This window comes from Chrysemys picta, chromosome 1 (genome assembly GCF_011386835.1).
Source record: "Chrysemys picta bellii isolate R12L10 chromosome 1, ASM1138683v2, whole genome shotgun sequence".
NCBI lineage: Eukaryota > Metazoa > Chordata > Testudines > Emydidae > Chrysemys > Chrysemys picta.
In genome coordinates this window covers 157,374,798-157,397,127 of record NC_088791.1, presented here as the reverse complement: position 1 = coordinate 157,397,127, position 22,330 = coordinate 157,374,798, and the positions used below count along the sequence as shown (strand labels likewise).

The 22,330-nt window shown below is 37.7% G+C and overlaps 1 protein-coding gene across 4 annotated transcripts in view; it reads right to left on the bottom strand.

Moving 5' to 3' along the window:
• Positions 1-22,330, bottom strand: part of TBC1D23 (TBC1 domain family member 23) — a 50,662-nt gene that overhangs the window by 2,142 nt on the left and 26,190 nt on the right. For 3 of the 4 annotated variants that reach the window (XM_005283537.5, XM_065587628.1, XM_065587632.1), the window contains 13 exons: positions 22,201-22,325; positions 22,048-22,094; positions 20,822-20,925; positions 20,010-20,132; positions 18,876-18,968; positions 13,253-13,423; positions 11,373-11,415; positions 10,446-10,555; positions 8,783-8,925; positions 7,523-7,567; positions 4,526-4,614; positions 2,846-2,981; positions 1,460-1,654 (listed from right to left, as the gene is read on the bottom strand). In XM_005283537.5, the coding sequence (XP_005283594.1) occupies positions 1,460-1,654; positions 2,846-2,981; positions 4,526-4,614; positions 7,523-7,567; positions 8,783-8,925; positions 10,446-10,555; positions 11,373-11,415; positions 13,253-13,423; positions 18,876-18,968; positions 20,010-20,132; positions 20,822-20,925; positions 22,048-22,094; positions 22,201-22,325 (1,424 nt within the window). The remainder of the gene's footprint in view (positions 1-1,459; positions 1,655-2,845; positions 2,982-4,525; positions 4,615-7,522; positions 7,568-8,782; positions 8,926-10,445; positions 10,556-11,372; positions 11,416-13,252; positions 13,424-18,875; positions 18,969-20,009; positions 20,133-20,821; positions 20,926-22,047; positions 22,095-22,200; positions 22,326-22,330) is intronic. The other variant, XM_005283539.5, reaches the window with a different exon arrangement.

Sequence of the window (22,330 nt, the reverse complement as noted above, 5' to 3'; positions counted from 1 at the left end):
TCCATGCTTACCATTCAGTTCTTGCTCACTATATGGAAGCTGCCAATGAAGTAGTGAATTAGTCCCATGTGTGGTGGTGTTTTTTGTGGTATGGACAACTTACTGCTGGGAACTGGACCAATAGCACCAAACACATTTCACACAGGACACCCAAACAAGCATCAGATGATAGTAACTTTTAGTCACTACTGATCTAGGTAAAAAAACCCTTCCAAAACAAGATGCTTCACTACACATGCTTCTCTCCCAGGGAGAGGATGAGAGAACAACCAACCTGTGACATATGTTAGTCAAGTTACTTAATGCACAATTGGAAGGTGCTTTGTACTAAAGTGATGAATCCAGTATAAGAATTGATATAGAATAGATTTTCACCAGCAATCTTCAGGTTAAAGGCTCTATATCATATTACTTAATTCTCAGCTGTCCAATCCCTTAAGGACCAGTTTTTAAAATATATTTATAACTCTCAAATGCATGTCTGGTAGAACACAGACTTTACAGATAGCCTTAGGTTAATTGTATTCTGAAGACAATTATTTTGGGTCTGATCCCAAGTCCACTGAAGTCAATAGACTTTGGATCAGACTCTTTATGGTTGGGAAAATCAGACGTTCAAGAAATCTGGAATCCATTATTTACATCACCAGGTAACGTCTGTTTGTTAATCATGAGCCTTTATTAAAACAAAACAATTCCTTCACCTTAATGCTTTTAAATACTGGACACACACACACACACACACACACACACACACACACACACACACACACTCTCTCTCTCTCTCCCCTATATATATACATATACATATATACATATACATATACATATACACATTGTAGTGGAAAAAAAGGAGCAAGCCCAAAGCCCAAAATACTTCTCTTGCTTTGGAGGCTATCCCCTCCCTGCCCTCTCCCAAAATGATAAACCAACATCAAAATCTTAGTGATGAAGAATGTCTGGTGCCTTTCCAGATGATACATTTGGGGCTCTTGTAGCAGGATAGAAACTTACATATAACCTCTTACATGGACCCATTACTAAGAGGACACTTTCCAGTAAAATGGTTACCAAAAGGAGTTCTCTCAAAAATAAAAAGCTAACTTAAAAACTATTTCACAGGCATTTATACAGAGGTACGGGTGGAGAAGGAGACATATTTCTCTACATGACTGATCTTACAAATTATTAGACCGATCAGGCTACAATAAGTACTTTTTGTTTTTTCTAAAATCCACAAACTCAATATTCCTTGAGAGACACTGCAGATCTGCTGTGTATCCTGATTCATCTCAGGACATTACAGCTATTAAAAACAAAGTGTTAGCTTTGGGCCTGATACTGGAAATGCCAAGTGCCTCTGATATCCACTGATATCAAAGGACGTAGTGGCACACTCTACCTTGCAGGATGAGACCCTTTGTTTTGTGATCAGTTCGTATTTGAGAAACATTCTTACCTTTCAACTGCCAAAATTTCTATGCCCGAAGTACTGCTGTTTCCATATTTAAAGGTGATTAGTTCTGGGTGTTTCTTCTTGGATGTAATTTTAACTACAGAGTTTAGCGCCTGACGAGACTGTATGTAAGCCAATCCCCTTCGTGATGGAATCTCCCTCAAACAGTACATGTGTGTTGCAGTTACTAAGAGATGACTTTAAAAAGAGAAAGAAATTACCATCAAATGGAGTAAGGGTCAAAGATACAGAAAGTTTAACATTAAAGATAACAGACTATGAGCTACCTAATATACAGTTTTCAAATTCCAACAGTTTTATATTTATGCAGCATATTTAATTCAGCATTCCTAAACACTTTACAAACTTCTCTCAGAACTGAAATGCAAGCGCTTCTGAAGTCAAACAATAGCACATAGCAAAACCATATAGTTTGTCAATGAACACTGACACTGCACAGTCTCTCAGGAACTAATAGCTAACATGGAGCCAACTCACAGGTCCTGATCCTGCATCCTACACACATGCATAAGTATTTGCAGCTTTTGGGCTTTATCATCCTAGGTAAAAAATTTTGAAAAGCGTGTTGGTTTTTTTCCTGGATAAGGTTTTCCAGTGATTTAAATGTATAGTTCTTTGGAACTACGGTATGATAAAATGCAACAGAGAAACATTGACTGCAGTCTCTGGTCAAATTGTTGGTCACATTCTAGAGTTTTATCTTCCATCAGATTCTTTTTAATAAAAATATAAAATAGTTTTCTGTCTGTCTCTCTAAATAAGAGCAAAACACAACTTTAAGCAACTTAGTGTTTTGAGCAAAGGACATCATGCTTTACACTACAGCCCAAGTTTGTTAAGTCCCTACAGTTATACTCTTTGGGTCAGCTAAGGGACGATGCACTATGCATCATGCTCCAGTACCTCCTAATGACCAGATAAAAAGGTCACTGCAATTGTGTCCTGATTTAGAGGTAGAAGTGCTTTTGCAATACATTCTTGCATGGATATTGACAAGGACAGAGTGCAGCCACACTTGGATGTTTGGGGCCCCGATGCTGAAAATAAACCCAAACTTATTGAGAGTATTTTCGAAACAACTTGTTTTGCAAAGGAGTTAGTACTATTCTTTCTATTGTAATCATAGCAGTAAAATTCTGTACACATGCTGTAGAAATACTCAAGGAGCATATTTGTACAGCACCTAGCATAATGACTAGGGCTCCTAGGCACTGTGACAATACAAATAATAAATACTACAGTTCTTATTTACTTAGTGGCTCAGACACTTATTGGTCATTATAGACAATATCCAGACACAATTTACCACCACTACTAGCTTTTTCATATAGCTTTTCATACTCTTAAGAATAGACAGTACTTTAGTACCTAGGAAACATGTGTCCATTTTCTTTCACTTCATTACAGGGGAAATGATGCTTCACATCTGGTTTATTTATCCATGTGTGGATGTTGACTACCTCTTTTCGGTCATCATCCGACATCGAGGAACTATCAATTTCATCTATATGGAAGAGGAAAAATTGACTTTTACACAGACAGAACATTTGACAACTCTTCAATGTTTACAATGTTATTGCTTATTAAAAATAAAAATAAGCAAGTTTCATATCCCAATTAGAACACTGAAGAATTCCAAACAGTACGTTTGGTGTAAACCACAAAAGTGCAAGGAGACCATTACCTACTAAATCCAACCATCTTGCATCCACATTTGCGTTCTCACCTCCATTCTTTTAATTACTCCTTTTTCAAAGCTATTTTTGCATGCTCTAGTTAGAATATTTATTTCAAGGCAATTTAGAGTTGTAGCTATGCACATCCACATCTAAAAAGGTAATTGTTTAAGAAGGGACATTGAAGTTAGAAGCCATGGGACAAATTCTGCTCTCAATTACACCGTTGTAAATTCAGTGTAACGGCACTGAAAATAGTTTCACTTTTTTTGTTCTTCTGCACTAGCACAATATATTTGTGCAATGTTGGTTTTTCTCATACTGCAGTATTTGTTTTAAAAAAGAATGTTACATTTAAAAAAATCCAAAAAGCTCATTGTTAAATACATTTTATTAAAAAATACATAAGTACTATAGACAAAGCCTTATTGTGGACCTAAATTACCTGATCATATCCACTGTATACACCCTAGTTGGTAACATCACATCCTCAAATGGAAATGGCAGAAAACTTTCACAAGTTGTTTGCAAATATAAGTGTGGAAAGAGATTTTTCTGGGGTACAAGAACACACTGACAGAATTTACTGAACTGACAGTGGAAAAACTTGGGCCCATCCTGACGGCAGCTATGTGATTACAGCACTCAATGACAATCAGTGATACAGTCGGTACACATCTAAGGAGCACGTAGTCCTGGTTGAACAGCCATTTATGTGAACTATAAACCTTTTGGTTTGTGACTGCAGTGTCCATGCAGAGGAGTTACAGCACAGCACTCTGGTGTGCACTCCTATTGACACCCTCCTAGTCCAAACTGCAGAGCAGTATACACACAGCCTAACTGCCAGCCAAGCAGACAACCTAGGATCTGACAATCAAATTGGATTTTTTTCTTCTTGCTCATTATCACCAGTAATAAAAGGTACTGCAGGCCAAAGTGTTTAACCTCAGTGGAGGTTAACAGGGTTGCATGGGTGTAAGTGATGACAGATGTGGGCTTGCAAGACCTTTATAACAATGAGTGAAAAAGAGAATGCAGTTTGACTGTCAGATCCCCAAGGTGAATTTGCAGAGTTGGCAGTTAAAGGAGGAGAGGGGGAAAACCACTCTTCAGGGTAGAGTTTGTCTACTATTCTGTGTTTGTACAATGCCCAGCACAATGGGGCCCTGTTCTTGCTTGATCATTAAGCCCCTCTAATCTGATCAATAGTAAGAATAATTATTTAAAAATATTTTTGTAAATAGAAAATATTTAATTTGAAGTTATTGATAGACAACAGTGGTACTCTGTGACGGTCAAATAGAAAAGAGGTCATGGCATGTGTCTAAATTAAGGGGACTTCAAATAAGAATAGAGTTTCCTACTGTACCAGTATCATATTCTTCTTCGTCTCCAATGCTGAATACCGGTTTTACACCACGGTAGGGTTTTCCCAATCTGTCACTGCTGCTAACATGTCTGTTGGCATGGGAAGAGGGCAGGGGGGAGAGAAAAAAATATTTTCAGATCCAATGGTACAACATTTCCTATAGCAGCATGCAATAGCAAAATGTGACTGTATCTGTGCAACCAGAGAAGAATCCACAGTCTCAAAGTCTACTGCAAGAAAGCTGGGAGTGGCCCAGAAAGCACCAGATTAGTAAAAGCAGATCATGGGGTTATTTGCCAGACTGAACACTTTTAAGCACTGTAACTGAAAACCAGGTAGTCCTGCATCTTACATACAACTTCTAACCGTTCTCTCAAACGGCAAAAACATACTAAAATTCCAAACCACTTAAGGAGGTGCTTTGAAATACCCAGCAGAGCACTCTAGTGTTTGTCTGAATTACATTTTAACATTCTGTATGGCTCTGGAAGGATTGTAAATTGGGGTGGAGGGAAAATATGGAGAATATAAAGAAGTACATTTGACAGTTCGCTGGACTGGCAAGAGGGTCACTCTCGGAGAGATTTTCCCGAAAGGATAACACTGCGTAGATACAAAAAGGAAACAAATCTGCTTCAGTTAAACGTCTATAAAGCTCTGTTCCTGTTTTGAGCCAATATATTGATGCACAATAATTTACGTACATCTATTGAACTGGGTCCAAGAGGGTACCTGTGCCTTTAGTACTATATCGAAGAAAGGTGATATTTATCTATCCGTGAAAGTCTAACAACTTGCTATATCTTCTAGGACTATATGATTAGAAGTTACTGAATGAGAAAGAACATGGAAAAACTAATTGTTAATTGAGGAAAAACAAATATGCTATACAAAAAAAGCAATATAAAAATGTGCTCATTAGTGACTTAAGACAATAAGCATCAATGACACTGACAATCCAAGAGGGCAGTGATTCTATTTTATTATTTAGCTAGACTTTTGTGCATATGGAATTTTAAGAAAAAAGAGAGAATGAGGAAGAAAACTGTAGATTACTGATTTGGTAAGAGGAGGTTATGTTTAATAAGATTATATATTTATAGTGTTAATTGAAATTCATAGCTAGGGTTTAAAAGAGGTCATATTTGCATTAACAGAGTAAGGTTAGCCAAAGCAAAAAAGAAAGGCCTACCATATAAAATTTTGCACCACATTAAACTAGAAATGGGAAATTCTACAGGAATTACTGTTAAACAGCACTAAATGAGACCAGTTTGTGGTACAGGTATCTCATTTAATCTAATTCCATTCAGTTGATAACCTGCAAAAATCAGACTGTTTTTGCTAGTAAAGACACAATTACCACGACTGAATCAATGAGACAAAAAAGTTTCTTTCCACTTTATACAGCTGGAATTTTAAGAAAAGCCTAGTCTTAGTACATTAATTTATCCTGGGTTCTAACTAGTTAATATTGTCAGTACAACTTTCCAGGGGGAAAAAAAGATGATTTGAATGTAGAGGAGCAATATTCCTTTAAGGGACAAGTGCAAACTCAATGCAGCAATATTTCTTCATAACAAACAAAAGGCAGGATGGTCTGTCAGTTATAAATCACCCTAAGTACAACACTAAAAAGCTGCAAAGAAACAATTTTATAGTTTAATGTTAATGTTTCCTAAGAGGTTTTTATGTTTGTTTTTTTTAAAGTAGCTTTATAAATCCTGAAATAACCGTATGTCTCAGTTTTACTGGGACATTTCTGTTTCTTTCCAAGGACTACAAGGATACCCTTAACACTAACTATTGTTTTTGCTCACCCTATACCATCTCCCTTCTCTAGTAATGCTGGGTGACCTAGCATAGCCAGCATGATGTTCCCCCATTCTCAGAGAATGGGCAAATCTACTAGAAAAAAGTGAATCAAAATCCTTAAAAATAAAACTGATATTTAAAAAAAAAAAAAAAAAAATCTATGACTTTTTCAGCACTCACTTCCATACACCGCAACCTGCCAAGACTCAAATGTGGGATGCAATGTGTGACGAAGGCCCAAAAATTAGGGAGACCAAAGTATTTTTCGTGCAAAAATGCTGTGGATTCCTTCGTTTCGCATATGTAACTTTTTATAAACCACAGTTTCATGATTATTTCTGATGTAAATAATTTTAACATTAAAAGTGAAGGGATACTAAATTTGTGTGGAACACAGTTAACTCTGGGAATGAAATGAGGGACAGTTGAGATGTATGCCCGTTTTTCTGGCTCTGTTTGCTGGTGTGACCATCTCCATTCTGACCTGCATATTCCATCACCACATGCTAAGAATGTGCTTGGAATACGCAGAGAGAGAAGGTGGGTGAGGTAATATTTTTTATTGGACCAACTTCTGTTGGTGAGAGAGAGAAGATTTCCAGCTAACCTGAAGAAGAGTTCTGTGAAAGCTCAAAAGCTCGTCTTGCTCACCAACAGAAGTTGGTCCAATAAGATATTACCTCACCCACCATGCAGTAGTTTTAAATTTGCTGACAAAATTCCAAGAGAACTTTAAGAGTCTTAGACCACCCTGAGCTCTAAAGATACTTTTTGAACAGCTTGTAATACGTCTCCTTTGAAGCTGAAGTCTCTCCTTCTGAAGCTCAAAATCGAAGCCTGCTAAATAAAGGCTTCTGCCGCCTTTCCCTACAACAAATAATTAATGAAATGCAAAACTGAAGTGACTTAATTTAAAAAAAAAGTTTAAAATAAAGAGGAAGGAAACTTAAAGACTGAATAAAAGCCAAGAGAATAAGCAAGCACTGCAAATATAGCCCTTTTCTTCCCCTACCTGCAGAATAGCACTTGAAAAAGTTAACAGTTTGAAACGAAGCATAGCTTTTTAAAGTTGATATATGGAATTTCAGAGATGTCAGTGTGACCAATGCTTAGAAACATTGTGAAGTCATGCTAAAAAGCACAAAGGTGTTTTTAATCCGATTGGTCTACTCATTGGCTTACCGCTCCATGCTTGCTCTGTCTGGCCAGGGAAGATTGAAAGACATTCTATAGCAAATTGGGGCAGAGGACAGAACAAAATAATTACAAAAAATAAAAAACCTAGTATAAAAAAATGAGTGCTCTGTATCAGCAATTTCCCCCTACATATCCTCAAACCCAACAATATTTCAGCAGACCTAGCCAGGGACCACAGAAAGCTTAGAAGAAATTCTTTTAAAGAGGCATTTCTACATTAGATGTGATTTATGAGCCTTATTTGAATGCTTGGTGCAACAGAAACAAAAGGTATTTTTATTACAAGATACTTCTGCCCTAAACCATGCTGTAAGTGGTAATTGCATCATTGCACCAGAGAAACCAAGCTGCAAACAATCCTTTTAGTTGGACTAAAAATTAAGTAGGTGAGGATTTGAGAACCATTGTTCACTATAGCAGCCATCCTGAGCCCCACTAACAGGTAAATATATCTCAGTGCTGTAAAGGGCACTCAATAGCATCCGTCTTTCACAACCTTGCAACTATTAAGACTTATAGTAATTTTTAAGAAGAGTTGTAAAATAGGCTACCAAATTTAGACTGATTCATAATAAATATTTAGAAAACAGATCTTCAACTTTAAATGTACTTTACAACTAAAACTGTCACAGGAATATTGATTTCACAAGGGGTTCTGTTTTATTGTTGGGAAAACAAGACTCTGAAAACCTCTCTAGCTGAAAGGGGAAGTCTATGCTAGAACTGTGCTAGAACTGTGCTTAGAATCCAGGAGTTCATGAATCTCAGTTCTGAGTTCAAGCCATGAAGTCAGGACAAGTACTTTTTATATTTCTCTTTGTTTCAGCTCCTCACCTTTAAGCAAATGCATGTGAAATGAGCAAAACTCTTTAAGATAAAGATTTAGGGTGGGATTTTCAAGAGTATTCAGTGTTGATTTAACTCTGCTCATACTGAAGTCAATGGGAGTCTAACACACACTTTTGAAAAACCCATTCTAAATGCCTTTAATAAGTTTACAACAAAGAAACATGTCTAGTCACGCTTTAAGACGATGATATATTGCAAATGCTGGTGAAGGAAATTCCAAAAAAGGAGTGGGGGAGGGAAGAGAAGACAAATAAAACACACTCAAAGGCTGATAAACTGAAAGGTATCTTCTCTTGATTCTTATTATTTAGTCTAATCTTCATACTTGCAAAAACATCCAGTTGAAATGGGGAGGCATTCATCACTGATAATCACAATCACATATAAATAACCCACCTGTCCACAGGAGTTGATGTATTTTCAATAAAACTAATAACTTTTTCTTTCACATTCACAGATTTAGTCTTCAAAGCAACAGTCATTTTATTTACCAAGGACTTGACTCCTTTTCCATCACTTGAACCATTAGGAGAATCACCCTGTAAAAGTAAGTGCTCTAAGAATTAATTGTAACACAACATTTTTACTATCAGTAATTTGTTAAGAATGGAAAGCTACAACATACTGAGCATGATCACTTGCTACTGTTTACAGGAAAGTTCTATAGACAATTAATATTGTTTATCATGGAAATAGGATTTAAAAAGAACGGCAGCCATACAGGACTAAAGTAAAGACCATTTAAAAAATAAGCTACCAAGCTCCATTACTTAGAACCATGCTCTGAAAATCCACTGAGAGGAAACAGTTCTAACCACGTAAAAATGTAAATGTATATAAAAATTAAAAGCCATATTCTATCTACCACTAGAAAGGGCACAGAAGATTCAGGGAATGTGTTTCTTGGAATATGCCAAGTAAGGAAGGAATTAGAAGTGCCATGAAAGCATGGCTTCCATACCCTATGGATCCCTCAGATGCAGGTATAAAGGAGAATTTAGCCTCCCAGTGCACCATTTCTTGGAGATGGCTGGTCAACCTCATGCTGAAGTCATGTTGCCACTGGCTTTCACTAACCCATTAAACCTGAACAACCTCACTTTCTGAAATAAGTGGCATTAGATATGTAATAGACCTGATGTGGGATTATGAAACAGTTTTGGAAGGACCAGCCACTGACTTGGTAAATAACTGGTTGAGTTCTTCTACACATTTGGGAAGATTTCTTGAAATTCCAAAAGGATTTCTTATCATCCCATCTTCAGCCTTACGTATTGTATATACCCCAAAATGAGGAAGATCTAAGAATGGTATCTATTCCATATATTTTATTGAAATGCAACCAATGTGAGATTTCCTCTAAAGATTCTCTCTTCTAAGGCCTTGGCTACACTTACCCGCTAGTTCGACGGCTGGAAATCGAACTTCTGGGTTCGACTTATCGCGTCTAGTCTGGACGCGATAAGTCGAACCCGGAAGTGCTCGCCGTCGACTGCGGTACTCCAGCTCGGCGAGAGGAGTACCGCGGAGTCGACGGGGGAGCCTGCCTGCCGAGTGTGGATCAAGGTAAGTTCGAACTAAGGTACTTCGACTTCAGCTACGTTATTCACGTAGCTGAAGTTGCGTACCTTAGTTCGAATTAGGGGGTAGTGTAGACCAAGCCTAAGACAAGATGACCTCAGGCTACTTCCAACAGGATATAAGATAGTTATAATCTGCAATTAAATATACAGCTAAGAACAATTATAATTTGTACCAATACACTCTGCAGGGTAGACTTGAGGTAAGAGAAGGGTACATTTAGGCCATCTAGGATCCATCTTATCTACATCTATTGGACAGAGCAATAAATTATGGCTCAAATCCTTCTATCAGATATGCACAGGTGCCACACAAGTGCAAGAATCTCCACACAGATCCAATTGCAAGATTGGGGCCTAAATTAATCAAAACATGCACTTTGAGTTTATAGAATAGAAAGGCACTACAGAACACACATAAAAATATCACTACTTCTTGTCATTTTCAAATGTACAGCCTGATCTATAAATACACTTACATCAACAGAGGAGTTTATGCTACTTCTTGAGCCTGAGGTACTAGCAATCCAGTGGCCATATCCATTTTCGGGTCCTTCCACATTGATGTCTGCTAAGTGCTGCTGGAGTGCTGTTAGAAAGGGCATTTTTAAAAGAAGTTCGGAGCCACATTTGAATGAGTCATTTGATCATGTCTCACTTCAGACTGCTGATGTCAACATTTACTCTAGGTGATTTACAAAAACGCAAATAAGTTCAAATGCTACTCCTGCTATTGCTTTCTCCTTTCAATACTACAGAGCCTCTACACAAACTTTTTGTAATGAAATAAAAGACAGAAAAAAAATTACGTAAAACATAGAAGCACCAGGAACTAATTGGCAGCTTCATTTTTGAACAGACGGAGAGTGTGTCAAAATAGTGCTATTAGTCAAAGTAGAAGCTATTAGGTCCTGATCTTACAATTTAGCACATGAGCGGACCCCTACATTTACGCAGAGCCTCACTGACTTCAATTGTGGCCTACCCATGCATTGTAAATTGCAGCATCGGGAACCTAGTTACTGATGCTTAAGAAAACAAAGTAGTGAAGAATTACAGTACTGTTAACAAGTATTATTAGGAAACATTGTAGTTGTTTTAACATACATAGAAACAACACTAGGGAGGATAAAGCCATTGGGAGGGAAGTTTCCCAGCCATTCATGATTAATTCTGAATTCAGGATACACTGTGACAGTCGTAAAGCTAATCAAGAATGAACATGCAATTGCACAGTGTTCAAACAGCACATGACAAAAAGCTAGTGAATCAACTATGTTTGCCATCCATTTAACTGATTGCCAAACAACTACCAACAGTAATCCCAACAGCATTAAAAAAAACACATTCAAAGCTTTGTCAGGCCAAGAGTGAATGTAAAAGGCATTATAAAATCAAAAGCTTACCCATGAATCCGCCTTTGGCAATGCTTACATATTCCTTGTTTTTCTGCAACAAGAAAAACACTGGAAATCATATTTGTGGCACTCATGGATTTTCAAATTTAAGGCAGAAAAACAGGGTCCCTACCCCAAGGGTGTGACATATACTTAGCATACTTTACTGGATGAATTTGAACCAAGGAAGTCTTATTTTTAAAAATGAGAGTGATAAAGTTATGGTCTAATGCCTTATTCCTGCAGAAGCTTATACAGGTGCTTACCTTTAATCATTGGAATACTCTTATTGAAACCAATAGGACTACTCATGGAGTAAAATTAAGCATATGTGAGTGTTTAGTATTTGGGATACTCAGGCCCTGATTCTGCAGAGAAGCATGCTGCAAGTACCAGATCATACATATTTTTGTTGCTTGCTTTTCGACTTTCCTCCACATCACAAAGTTGCAGTCAGCTCCCTTTTCTTCATTGTAATGCCCTAGTATGTACCATATATGGTTTTCACAGCTATCACAACGCATAACTGACTCCATGAAGGCCAATCATTATTTTATTTTTACCTAATGGCATGGTTCTGAAAAGCTTTTTAAACAAATGTTTATTACATCTCAGCTTGTGTAAATTCCATCTTCAAGAATCTAAGTCACTCTATAAATTAAAACAATACCTACATTAAAAAAGAGATGGCCCAGAAAAGTCAGCCACACTCACCAACAATGGGGGATGAGGTGGAGGAAAAATCCAAAAAGAAAAGCTGGTATAAAGGGAAGTCAAAATTGTTAAAGTGAACTGAGTAATGGAAAAACCTTCCATTTGGCACTCCCCTAAGACACCAAAAGAAATTAAGGTCACTATGTATTCAGATGTAATAGTTTTGGAAAGATGTAGGAGAGAGAACTCATTTCCCTTGGAATTTGATTTCTGAAGATGCCATCAGCTACACTTTGAATTGAATTCATGGCAGACTGCAAAAGGCTGGCATTACAAATGTTCTTTACAGGAGTAAAATTTTGTAATTGTGGCAGCTTCTGAATCAATTAAAAAGAAAATTAAGTATGAGTTAATTACAATCATTTTAGCCAGGATGTAATGAAAGTATGAATGACCGTAGTGAAGCTCACGATGCACAGCTTTTACAGAGAACTGGAGATGGTACAGTTACAGCCATTCTGAAGCATTATTGCAACACAAATTTATAATCCCTAAATGCTATTCCAAACCATATCATTATTCCAAAAAACCCACATCACTTATCTGAATCTCTACAGACTGGCTCCAGGGTAGCTGTGAAATCACAGCACTGGTAGCAATAGCTTTGGAGGATTTCTATGGGGAATGCTCAGGTAAGATACTGCAACTTCAGACTGCATTAAACTTTCCTCCAGAGCTTCTTGAGATATGACTCTAACCCTTATAAGAGCCTAGAAGCAGACTGTAGAGAAGGAACTCTGACAGTGTGGTTCCAGTTAAGCCAGGGATCCTGGAGGGCTAAGTCAGACCGGGTGGAGGCATAACCTCCATATCTATGTCCTTAGCTCTCTGATGGATCCCAGGTATCTTCCCAGGGGAGGAGAAGAAAGAGCATGAGGGAAGGGCAAGAACGAATCTTACCTTGCCATAGAATAATATGGCGAGAACTGTGCAAGTGCACCCTTGCTGGATTTTTCTGATGCCAAGATACACTACTGTGTGTTTGTTTAAAGGAAGGCAAGATCTGGGTTGAAGTGAACAACTAATTTTGGTTGTCGTTAAATGACTGCTCAAAACCATGTGTAGTTATAAGAACAGCTAATGTGTAAAGAAAGTCTATTTTGTCACTGTTTACCGATATGTGAAAGAACGTAATTTCAGTTGTTCAAACAATAATTCCAATATCCTAGTTGTACCTGTAAAAAGTGTGCCAACACCATGTTCATATACATGTCCTCCTCTTCCCTGCCACTTCCCATGAAACAGAGGTGCTCCCCACTAGCTATGGAGCCAGATTCAATGGATTGCTTCTGTGCTTCTAACAAGGATTTTACAGACAGTGCAAACTCTGATGGGTTCTGGAGCATCTAAAGAATAAAAAACAGAATGTTAACTATTTACTTTGCATACAACTTGTCAGCGCACGCGCACACACACACACACACACACGCATCAGGGCTCTCATTTATTTGTTATTCACTAAGCACTGTGTGCTCAGCACTTTACAAGGCAAATTAAAGACTGTCTGTGTCCCAGAGGTCATATTAGCTAACAAAGACACACACAGAAGACTTTCTGAGAAAAAAACCCTCAGAATATTTTTGGTTTTTATTAACTCAATTCTTATTGACACAGTAGAAAAAATGAATCTTTTTTAAAGGAGGACTTGAATGAAAAGGTGGTAAGGTAGCAAGTTGGAATCAGGAGGATTTTCCATGTTTGTGGGATGATGTACAAAAAGACACAAAAAATAAGGGTTTGAGAAGGACACAAATTGGACAACGAGGCTGGGCTCTATTTTAGGCATTTCTGAATTGCTTTTACATTGGTACCTGAGGGCTGCTGAGAAGAGCAGACAGGGGTGAGGGAGATGTGACAAGAGGAGATGAGAGATGTAGGGAAGAGCTACTTGTGTAACACCTCATAACTGTCTGAGCTCCTGAAACAAACTGACAGGTTTAAGATATCCAGATGGATGAAAGGGTTCTCAGTACACTTCAAAAGCTAAAATTGTGTTAGCCTCTATACTACAGACCAGAATACATTACAGGTCAGATTTATCATAGCAACAACAACATGAGCAGCCTGTCAAAAAGGGGAAGAAAAGTGGACTTTCCAAACCCAATGACACTTTTCTCCCCCTTCCAGGGGTAGGGGCTTAAGAAGGGACACTTAATTAAGTCCATTAAAAAAATTCAGTTTACACAACAGGTTTTAAGGAAAAAAAATTTTTTTTTAATCCAGTTTTCTGGTTGGACTGAATAATGAGGCACAAAGATCTAACAACTTGCTCAAGGTGACAGAGCAAGTCAGTAGTTCAACCCAAATTAGAACCAAGATCCTCTTACAGCCAAATGCTGTAATTATTAATTACTGGTTAAACCCCACTACTTCCTGCCATTAAAGCCATATATAAATTACATGGAGTCAAATGCTTACTCCCCCGGTGAAAGTATTGCACTTGGTACATGTGAATAAAATGCATTAAGGTTACCTGAATAGCTTTTATTTTCAATCAGCAATTGTTTGGACATACTGCTTCTTACATTAAATCCCCCACAATGTACCCACACACGCACAAATAAAACTGCAACAGGCTATTTTTATTAATTGAACATGTTTTCATCAGTTATATGACAGTTTGTCTTATTTATTCAAGTAAGGGCAATTATAGCCAGTCAACTGTAAAACTACAGCAATTAATCCCAGTTTATATCTCATTTAAATGCCTGACAATTTTAATATGTCCAGTATATTGAAAAGGGAGGACAGCAGTTTGAAGGACATAATTTTGATTAATAAAACGTATTATTTTATAACATTAAGCAGTTAAAGGGGCCTATTTCTACCTCAATGAACACAAACATTCCATTAAGGCTCATGGAGTTGTTATCCACATGCATCAAGAGGAAAAAGAAATTACGTTTCTTTCCTACATAAATATTGGTTTACTTGCAAAAAGAACTTAACTATACAGACAATAATTGTATTTAAATATTCAGTTGTAACTGTCTTCTGATTATTACAACAATATTACAGAAACATGAAAACTAGTGATATAAATGAAGGACATTAAAACTTTCACTCATAACAACATAAAAATGGCCATACGAGGGTCAGACCAATGGGCCATCTAGTATCCTGTCTTCCTACAGTGGCCAGTGCTAGAAGCTTTAGAGGGAATGAATAGAATAGGACAATTATTAAATGATGCATCTTCTGTCATTCAGTCCCAGCTTCTGGCAGTCTGAGGTTTAGGGACATCCAGAGTATGGGGTTGCGTCCCTGATCCTCTTGGCTAATAGCCCCTGATGGACATACCTTCCATGAATTTATCTAATTCTTTTTTGAACCCAGTTATAATTTTGGCCTTCACAACATCCCAAAAATTCCACAGATTGACTGTGCATTGAGTGAAGAAGTATTTCCTTATGTTTGTTTTAAACCTGCTGCCTATAAATATAATTGGGTGACCCCTGATTCTTGTGCTAGGCAAAGGGGTAAACACTTCCCTATTCACTTTCTCCACAGCCTTCATGATTTTAGAGGCCCCTATCATATCCCCACTTAGTCGTCTCTTTTCTAAGCTAAACAGTACCAGTCTTTTTCATCTCTCCTTGTATGGAAGCTGTTCCATACCCCTAATCATTTTTGTTGCTCTTCTCTGTACTTTTTCCAATGCTAATATATCTTTTTTGAGACGGGATGACCAGAACTGCACGCAGTATTCAAGGTGTGGGCATATCATGGATTTATATAGTGGCATTATGATATTTTATGTTTCATTATCTATCCTTTTCCTAATGGTTCCTAACATTGTTAGCTTTTTTTTCCACTCTTGCAGCACATTAAGCAGATGTTGTCAAAGAACTATCCATGATCACTCTAAGATCTCTTTCTTGAGTGGTAACACTAATTTAGAGCCCATCATTTTGTATGTATAGTTGGGATAGTTTGCCAATGTACATTACTTTGCACATGGCAACATTAAATTTAATCTACCATTTTGTTGCCTAGTCACCCACTTCTGTGATCAGAATGAATAATTATCAAAAAGCACTTTATGAGCTACATATATGGTATTCACTGAGCAACAAAAACAGCTATCTCTGAGGTGAAACAACTGCACTACAAGACAGTTTAAGACAATAAGCGAATAATGTTATGGCACCCAACCGAAATGGCAGAGACAATTTCAAGAATTTATCAATACATTAAAAAGCAAGAGGAAGACCAAAGACAGGGTAGGCCCACTGCTTAGTGAAGAGGGAGAAACAGTAACAGGAAACTTGGAAATGGCAGAGATGCTTAATGACTTCTTTGTTTCGGTCTTCACCGAGAAGTCTGAAGCAATGCCTAACATAGTGAATGCTAATGGGAAGGGGGTAGGTTTAGCGGATAAAATAAAAATAAAAAAAGAACAAGTTAAAAATCACTTAGAAAAGTTAGATGCCTGCAAGTCACCCGGGCCTGATGAAATGCATCCTAGAATACTCAAGGAGCTAATAGAGGAGGTATCTGAGCCTCTAGCTATTATCTTTGGAAAGTCATGGGAGACGGAAGAGATTCCAGAAGACTGGAAAAGGGCAAATATAGTGCCCATCTATAAAAAGGGAAATAAAAACAACCCAGGTAACTACAGACCAGTTAGTTTAACTTCTGTGCCAGGGAAGATAATGGAGCAAGTAATTAAGGAAATCATCTGCAAACACTTGGAAGGTGGTAAGGTGATAGGGAACAGCCAGCATGGATTTGTGAAGAACAAATCATGTCAAACCAATCTGATAGCTTTCTTTGATAGAATAACGAGCCTTGTGGATAAGGGTGAAGCGGTGGATGTGGTATACCTAGACTTTAGTAAGGCATTTGATACGGTCTCGCATGATATTCTTATCGATAAACTAGGCAAATACAAATTAGATGGGGCTACTATAAGGTGGGTGCATAACTGGCTGGATAACCGTACTCAGAGAGTTGTTATTAATGGTTCCCAATCCTGCTGGAAAGGCGTAACGAGTGGGGTTCCGCAGGGGTCTGTTTTGGGACCGGCTCTGTTCAATATCTTCATCAACGACTTAGATATTGGCATAGAAAGTACGCTTATTAAGTTTGCGGATGATACCAAACTGGGAGGGATTGCAACTACTTTGGAGGACAGGGTCATAATTCAAAATGATCTGGACAAATTGGAGAAATGGTCTGAGTTAAACAGGATGAAGTTTAACAAAGACAAATGCAAAGTGCTCCACTTAGGAAGGAAAAATCAATTTCACACATACAGAATGGGAAAAGACTGTCTAGGAAGGAGTATGGCAGAAAGGGATCTAGGGGTTATAGTGGACCACAAGCTAAATATGAGTCAACAGTGTGATGCTGTTGCAAAAAAAGCAAACATGATTCTGGGATGCATTAACAGGTGTGTTGTGAGCAAGACACGAGAAGTCATTCTTCCGCTCTACTCTGCTCTGGTTAGGCCTCAGCTGGAGTATTGTGTCCAGTTCTGGGCGCCGCATTTTAAAAAAGATATGGAGAAATTGGAAAGGGTCCAAAGAAGAGCAACAAGAATGATTAAAGGTCTTGAGAACATGACCTATGAAGGAAGGCTGAAAGAACTAGGTTTGTTTAGTTTGGAGAAGAGAAGACTGAGAGGGGACATGATAGCAGTTTTCAGGTATCTAAAAGGGTGTCATGAGGAGGAGGGAGAGAACTTGTTCACCTTAGCCTCCAAGGATAGAACCAGAAACAATGGGTTTAAACTGCAGCAAGGGAGGTCTAGGTTGGACATTAGGAAAAAGTTCCTAACTGTCAGGGTGGTTAAACACTGGAACAAATTGCCTAGGGAGGTTGTGGAATCTCCGTCTCTGGAGATATTTAAGAGTAGGTTAGATAAATGTCTATCAGGGATGGTCTAGACAGTATTTGGTCCTGCCATGCGGGCAGGGGACTGGACTCGATGACCTCTCGAGGTCCCTTCCAGTCCTATAATCTATGATTCTATGATTCTATGAAGACAAAAATGTGTAATAAGAGTTCACACCCACACTTGTACAGAAATTCCAGTGGGATCTGTAACGAAGTTAACAGGATCTCAGTTTTACATCTGTAGCTTATAGGACTAACCTGCTTGCTTGTATATATATCTTTTCTTATAGTTTAAGTATTTGATGTATCTATAGGTTTATAAATTTATGTTAAAGAAAGTTTGGCTGTAATGCAAGAAACCTATATAACCTACGTAACTTAATATAGATATCAGCTCCAAGACTAACATACCTTCTCTCATAGCACCATGAGAGCCAGCAGCACAGTGCCCCATAAAGCCACACTGTGGTCTTGCTTTAGTACTGACAAAGAAGAGTGACACCTACTAAATTATTTGGAGTTCTCATCCAAGCAGGATGAAATTTTGTGACACCAGGATTTTGCTTATGTTGGCTTTCTCCTGGTGTCACAAAAGATTAAATTTGTCAGCAAGATGGCTGCTACCGGCAGTAAACTCAACAATGTAAATACACATTTAGTTTTAGATAAAAATATACACTAAGTTTTAAGGAATACTATTTGCCAATATAACATTTCAGGGGAAAATATCTGGGGCAAAATGGGTGGAGACTTTTAAAAAAAAACAAATAAACCTAGGACTTTTAGAAAAAGCTCACTTCTGAAACATGGGAGTATAAACTGAAGACCACCACCAAGTGCTCCATTGACGAGAATTTGAGAACCAATGGTTTGTGAAACTAGACATCTCTCTCTCAGTTTTGTTTTAACTAAGGAAGTTAAAGAACAGCTTTTGTCAAAAACATAAAGCATACTAACCAAGTCTGAGTCTAGGTGAAATGCTGTTGATAAATGCCCAGCATTGTATTGTTCCGCAGGACGACAATCCACTACAAAGAACCTTACTCCTTCCTGAAAGAAAAACATTTTACCTGTTGCGATTTACTAATTTAAAGTTTAAAATAATTACTGGGAAAGTCATACCATTCAAATGGATTTATTATGCAATCTCTTTTTAGTAAGGACTCCTATGCTATAGGGACGGGTCTCCTGATGTGACTTACTAGTTATCAAAAAACTATGTTCATTGTGGGAGTGCCCAGCTAAAGCAGTATAGCAACACCACCAATAATGCCCCAACAGCGATCTTACATTAATATAGCAGTTTTAATTTCCAACAGACTCCAAGTGCTATATGACAATGAAATCATTTTACCCATCATTGGGAAGAAATGCAGCCCCTACTTAATAGCACATAACAATGCAGTCAGAACCAATATAAAATTAAAGCTAAGCATATGATTAAGTGCTTAGTTCAAAAGGGATAAACGTAAGCATATGTTCACTGCTTTACTGAATTGAGGCCAGAAAGCTGTTATTAAAAAGGCAGGTACCTTTTTAAAGACAAAACACTGGGCTTACATCAAACTACAACATTATCCATGTATTATACTAAAATATTGAGAGTAAAGTCTCTGCATGCTAGTATTTTTGTCTTACAAACTATTGCACAAATTAACATTTCACAACCCAAAGGCAGGATTCTTTTGTAGCAGTATTTTAGTCACAGGTAAAGAGTTGATCTTCCACTGAAATATTGTGTGTGTGCACACTTGCGTGCAAGTGTGTGTTTTGTTTTTGTTTGTTTGTAAATCTGCATCCCTATTTAAGGAAATCAAATTAAGGGAATGTCACACTAGGCGCCTCATCTCCCATGAAAGGCCTGCTATTGGGGAGTGGGGGGGGGAAATCATTGCCCCTCATAGTAAGGCTGCACTGTGGCCAGGAAATCCTTTATAAGGAAGCTAGAATCTCAAGGCACGAAATTATTTCTAAATCAGCAAACAGTAACTTGTATTTTCAGCTCCCAGAAAATATTTCAGCTAGATGGGGAAATAAAAGATTTCTCCTCTCCTTTTGGAAAACAGTAATGTAGTACGTCTAGTTACAGACCCCTTGTTGCTGATTTGCTTGAAGAATCTCAGATACTGAAATTGCTAGACAGAGAGCTTGGCTCAAGTCTGTGTCGTCATCCTTGAGTCCCAACAAGCTGCTGCCAAAGAGACTGTGGTTGTTCTATTATGGTAAGACACAAAATACCTTTAACATTAATTGCAGTTATTATACTTTAAAAAAAAAATCAGACTCCAATCTAAGATTGTTACTTCTACAATGTTACAGGTGTACATTGGACTTTATAGACTAGTTAAAAATAAGAGTCAGCCATATCTTGGTCACATGAGTTTTTCCATCAGAGAATTTCTGAAAACCATTAAAACAGCCAGACTTCCCTTACATTCAAGTTTGTCAAAATAATCGTTTGACAGCCCTGTATGACTACGGTTGCGTCAACATGGTTAAAAAAAAAACATTTTTTCATCTCAGCAAACAAAAGTTGGTGTTAAGGAAATCCTGCCCCTTTGATTATCCCCATTACTTGTCTACCACAAAACATTTGTACACCATGCTCAGAAGAAAGCACAAGTAAGCCAAAAGTAGTAAGTACCAGTTACAAGTTATTAGTTGCACTGGAGTTAGTGGGACTACTTTTGACAGTAGGAAGTGCAGAACTATCCCCTATACTAAGAGCCCTGTTTATCCTTCATCTCAATAGCATTTTCTGCTCACTTTCTCAAAATTACACCCAAGATTGCTATCCGATCCCTGCCAGAGAACTACTGTCTCAGTTTGGCCTGTCTGAATTGCTGAGTGTTCATAAAAATCACCAAGTTATAAAGTAATTTCCTCAACTGCTTGGCTATTACCTTTCTGAAAGAAGCTGGAGTTTTACTAGAATAATATTGTGCCAAAGAGAAAAGGTCTTCTATATCTTCTATATCCAAACTGGCTGGGGAAGTTTCTAGGAATCCTGTAACATGCAACATACGGAAATTAATACTTAAAACATTTTAAACAAAACATTGCATGTGGCCTTTTCAAACAGTAAAATATACTATTTTTAATAGAGCACAACACAATTAATTTTTTCAACTAACCTGTTAATTTATCCTCTCATTCAGGAACATAGTTGTTTTGGAAGTTACATATTCAAAATATGTGGTATTTACCAGTACATTTGTGAATATAGTGGTGGCTTCCTAAGCTGCCCGTATTGTTGAGTGATGGGATGGGACTGCTAGTCAAATCTCATTAGTTACAGACTGGTGGAGTCAGAAAATGCAGGAAATATTTGTTATCCCCTTAAATGTTTCTGAACCTCAGAAACACACCACACACATGCATGTTATTTGCTAGATGTTTGAGCTTCAACTCAGAATTGCTCATGTTTAGTGGATTTCTATCTAAATTTAGAGTTTAATCCTCAATCAATACTTCATCTAGTAAAGAGAGCTCAGGAAGATCCAGGGAAAGCACCAAAAACTCTGAGTGACTACTGGACACTTATCCATCCATCATGATGAAAGGGTGCAACTCACCAGTGTATGCCAATATGGCAAATAACCCAAAACAACTTTATTGTGTATTACTGGATTTATTTAAAAAAAATTAGATTTAATAGTTCATGGACCAGCATTTTCATTGACGTGAACCCAACTTTAGAAATATAATAGATGCAATCCCTACCCAAGGAGCCTACAGTCTAATTCATATAAATGAAGACAAGGGGGAAAGAACAAACACAAAAATGGGTGCATACAGCATCTAAGAGAAAGAGTTAGTGAGGGGACTGGATCATGAATAGAGAGGTTGTTTCAAGCACATGAAGAAAGGCATGCTGCCAAGTGTGGGAGAAGGAAAGGGAAACGCAAGAAAAGAATGGGTAGGATGCAAAAAGTGACGGGGGAACGAAGGAAGATATGAAAGCAGAATATGGGCAGAAACAGTGTTGCAATGCAGAGATTTGAAGGTGACAATCAGGAACACTATGAAAAGAAACAGCTAGTGAGGGGATTTGCTGAGGGAGTGATGGAATCAGACTGGCAAATGGGGAAGATTATTTTAGCAGCAGCATTACAAGAGCAGTACGTACTTATCATTTCTTCTCTGCTGTCTGATTCTTGTGTTAAAATAACATCTCTGAAAATAGTAGAAACACAAGCATGGATTAAGTCAGTAAAAATAAACACCAAATATGGACAAAGCTGTGAGACCAACGAATTCATATTAACAACTATGTACTCACTTTGCATTGACAAGGATGATTAACATTAAGAAATAAATAAAAAATGGATCTGCTTGTTGTAGGTATCCATCCCATATTGCCTGAGTGACTTCAGCTGAGCAGTAATATGAAAAGAGGCTTCCAAGCTGAA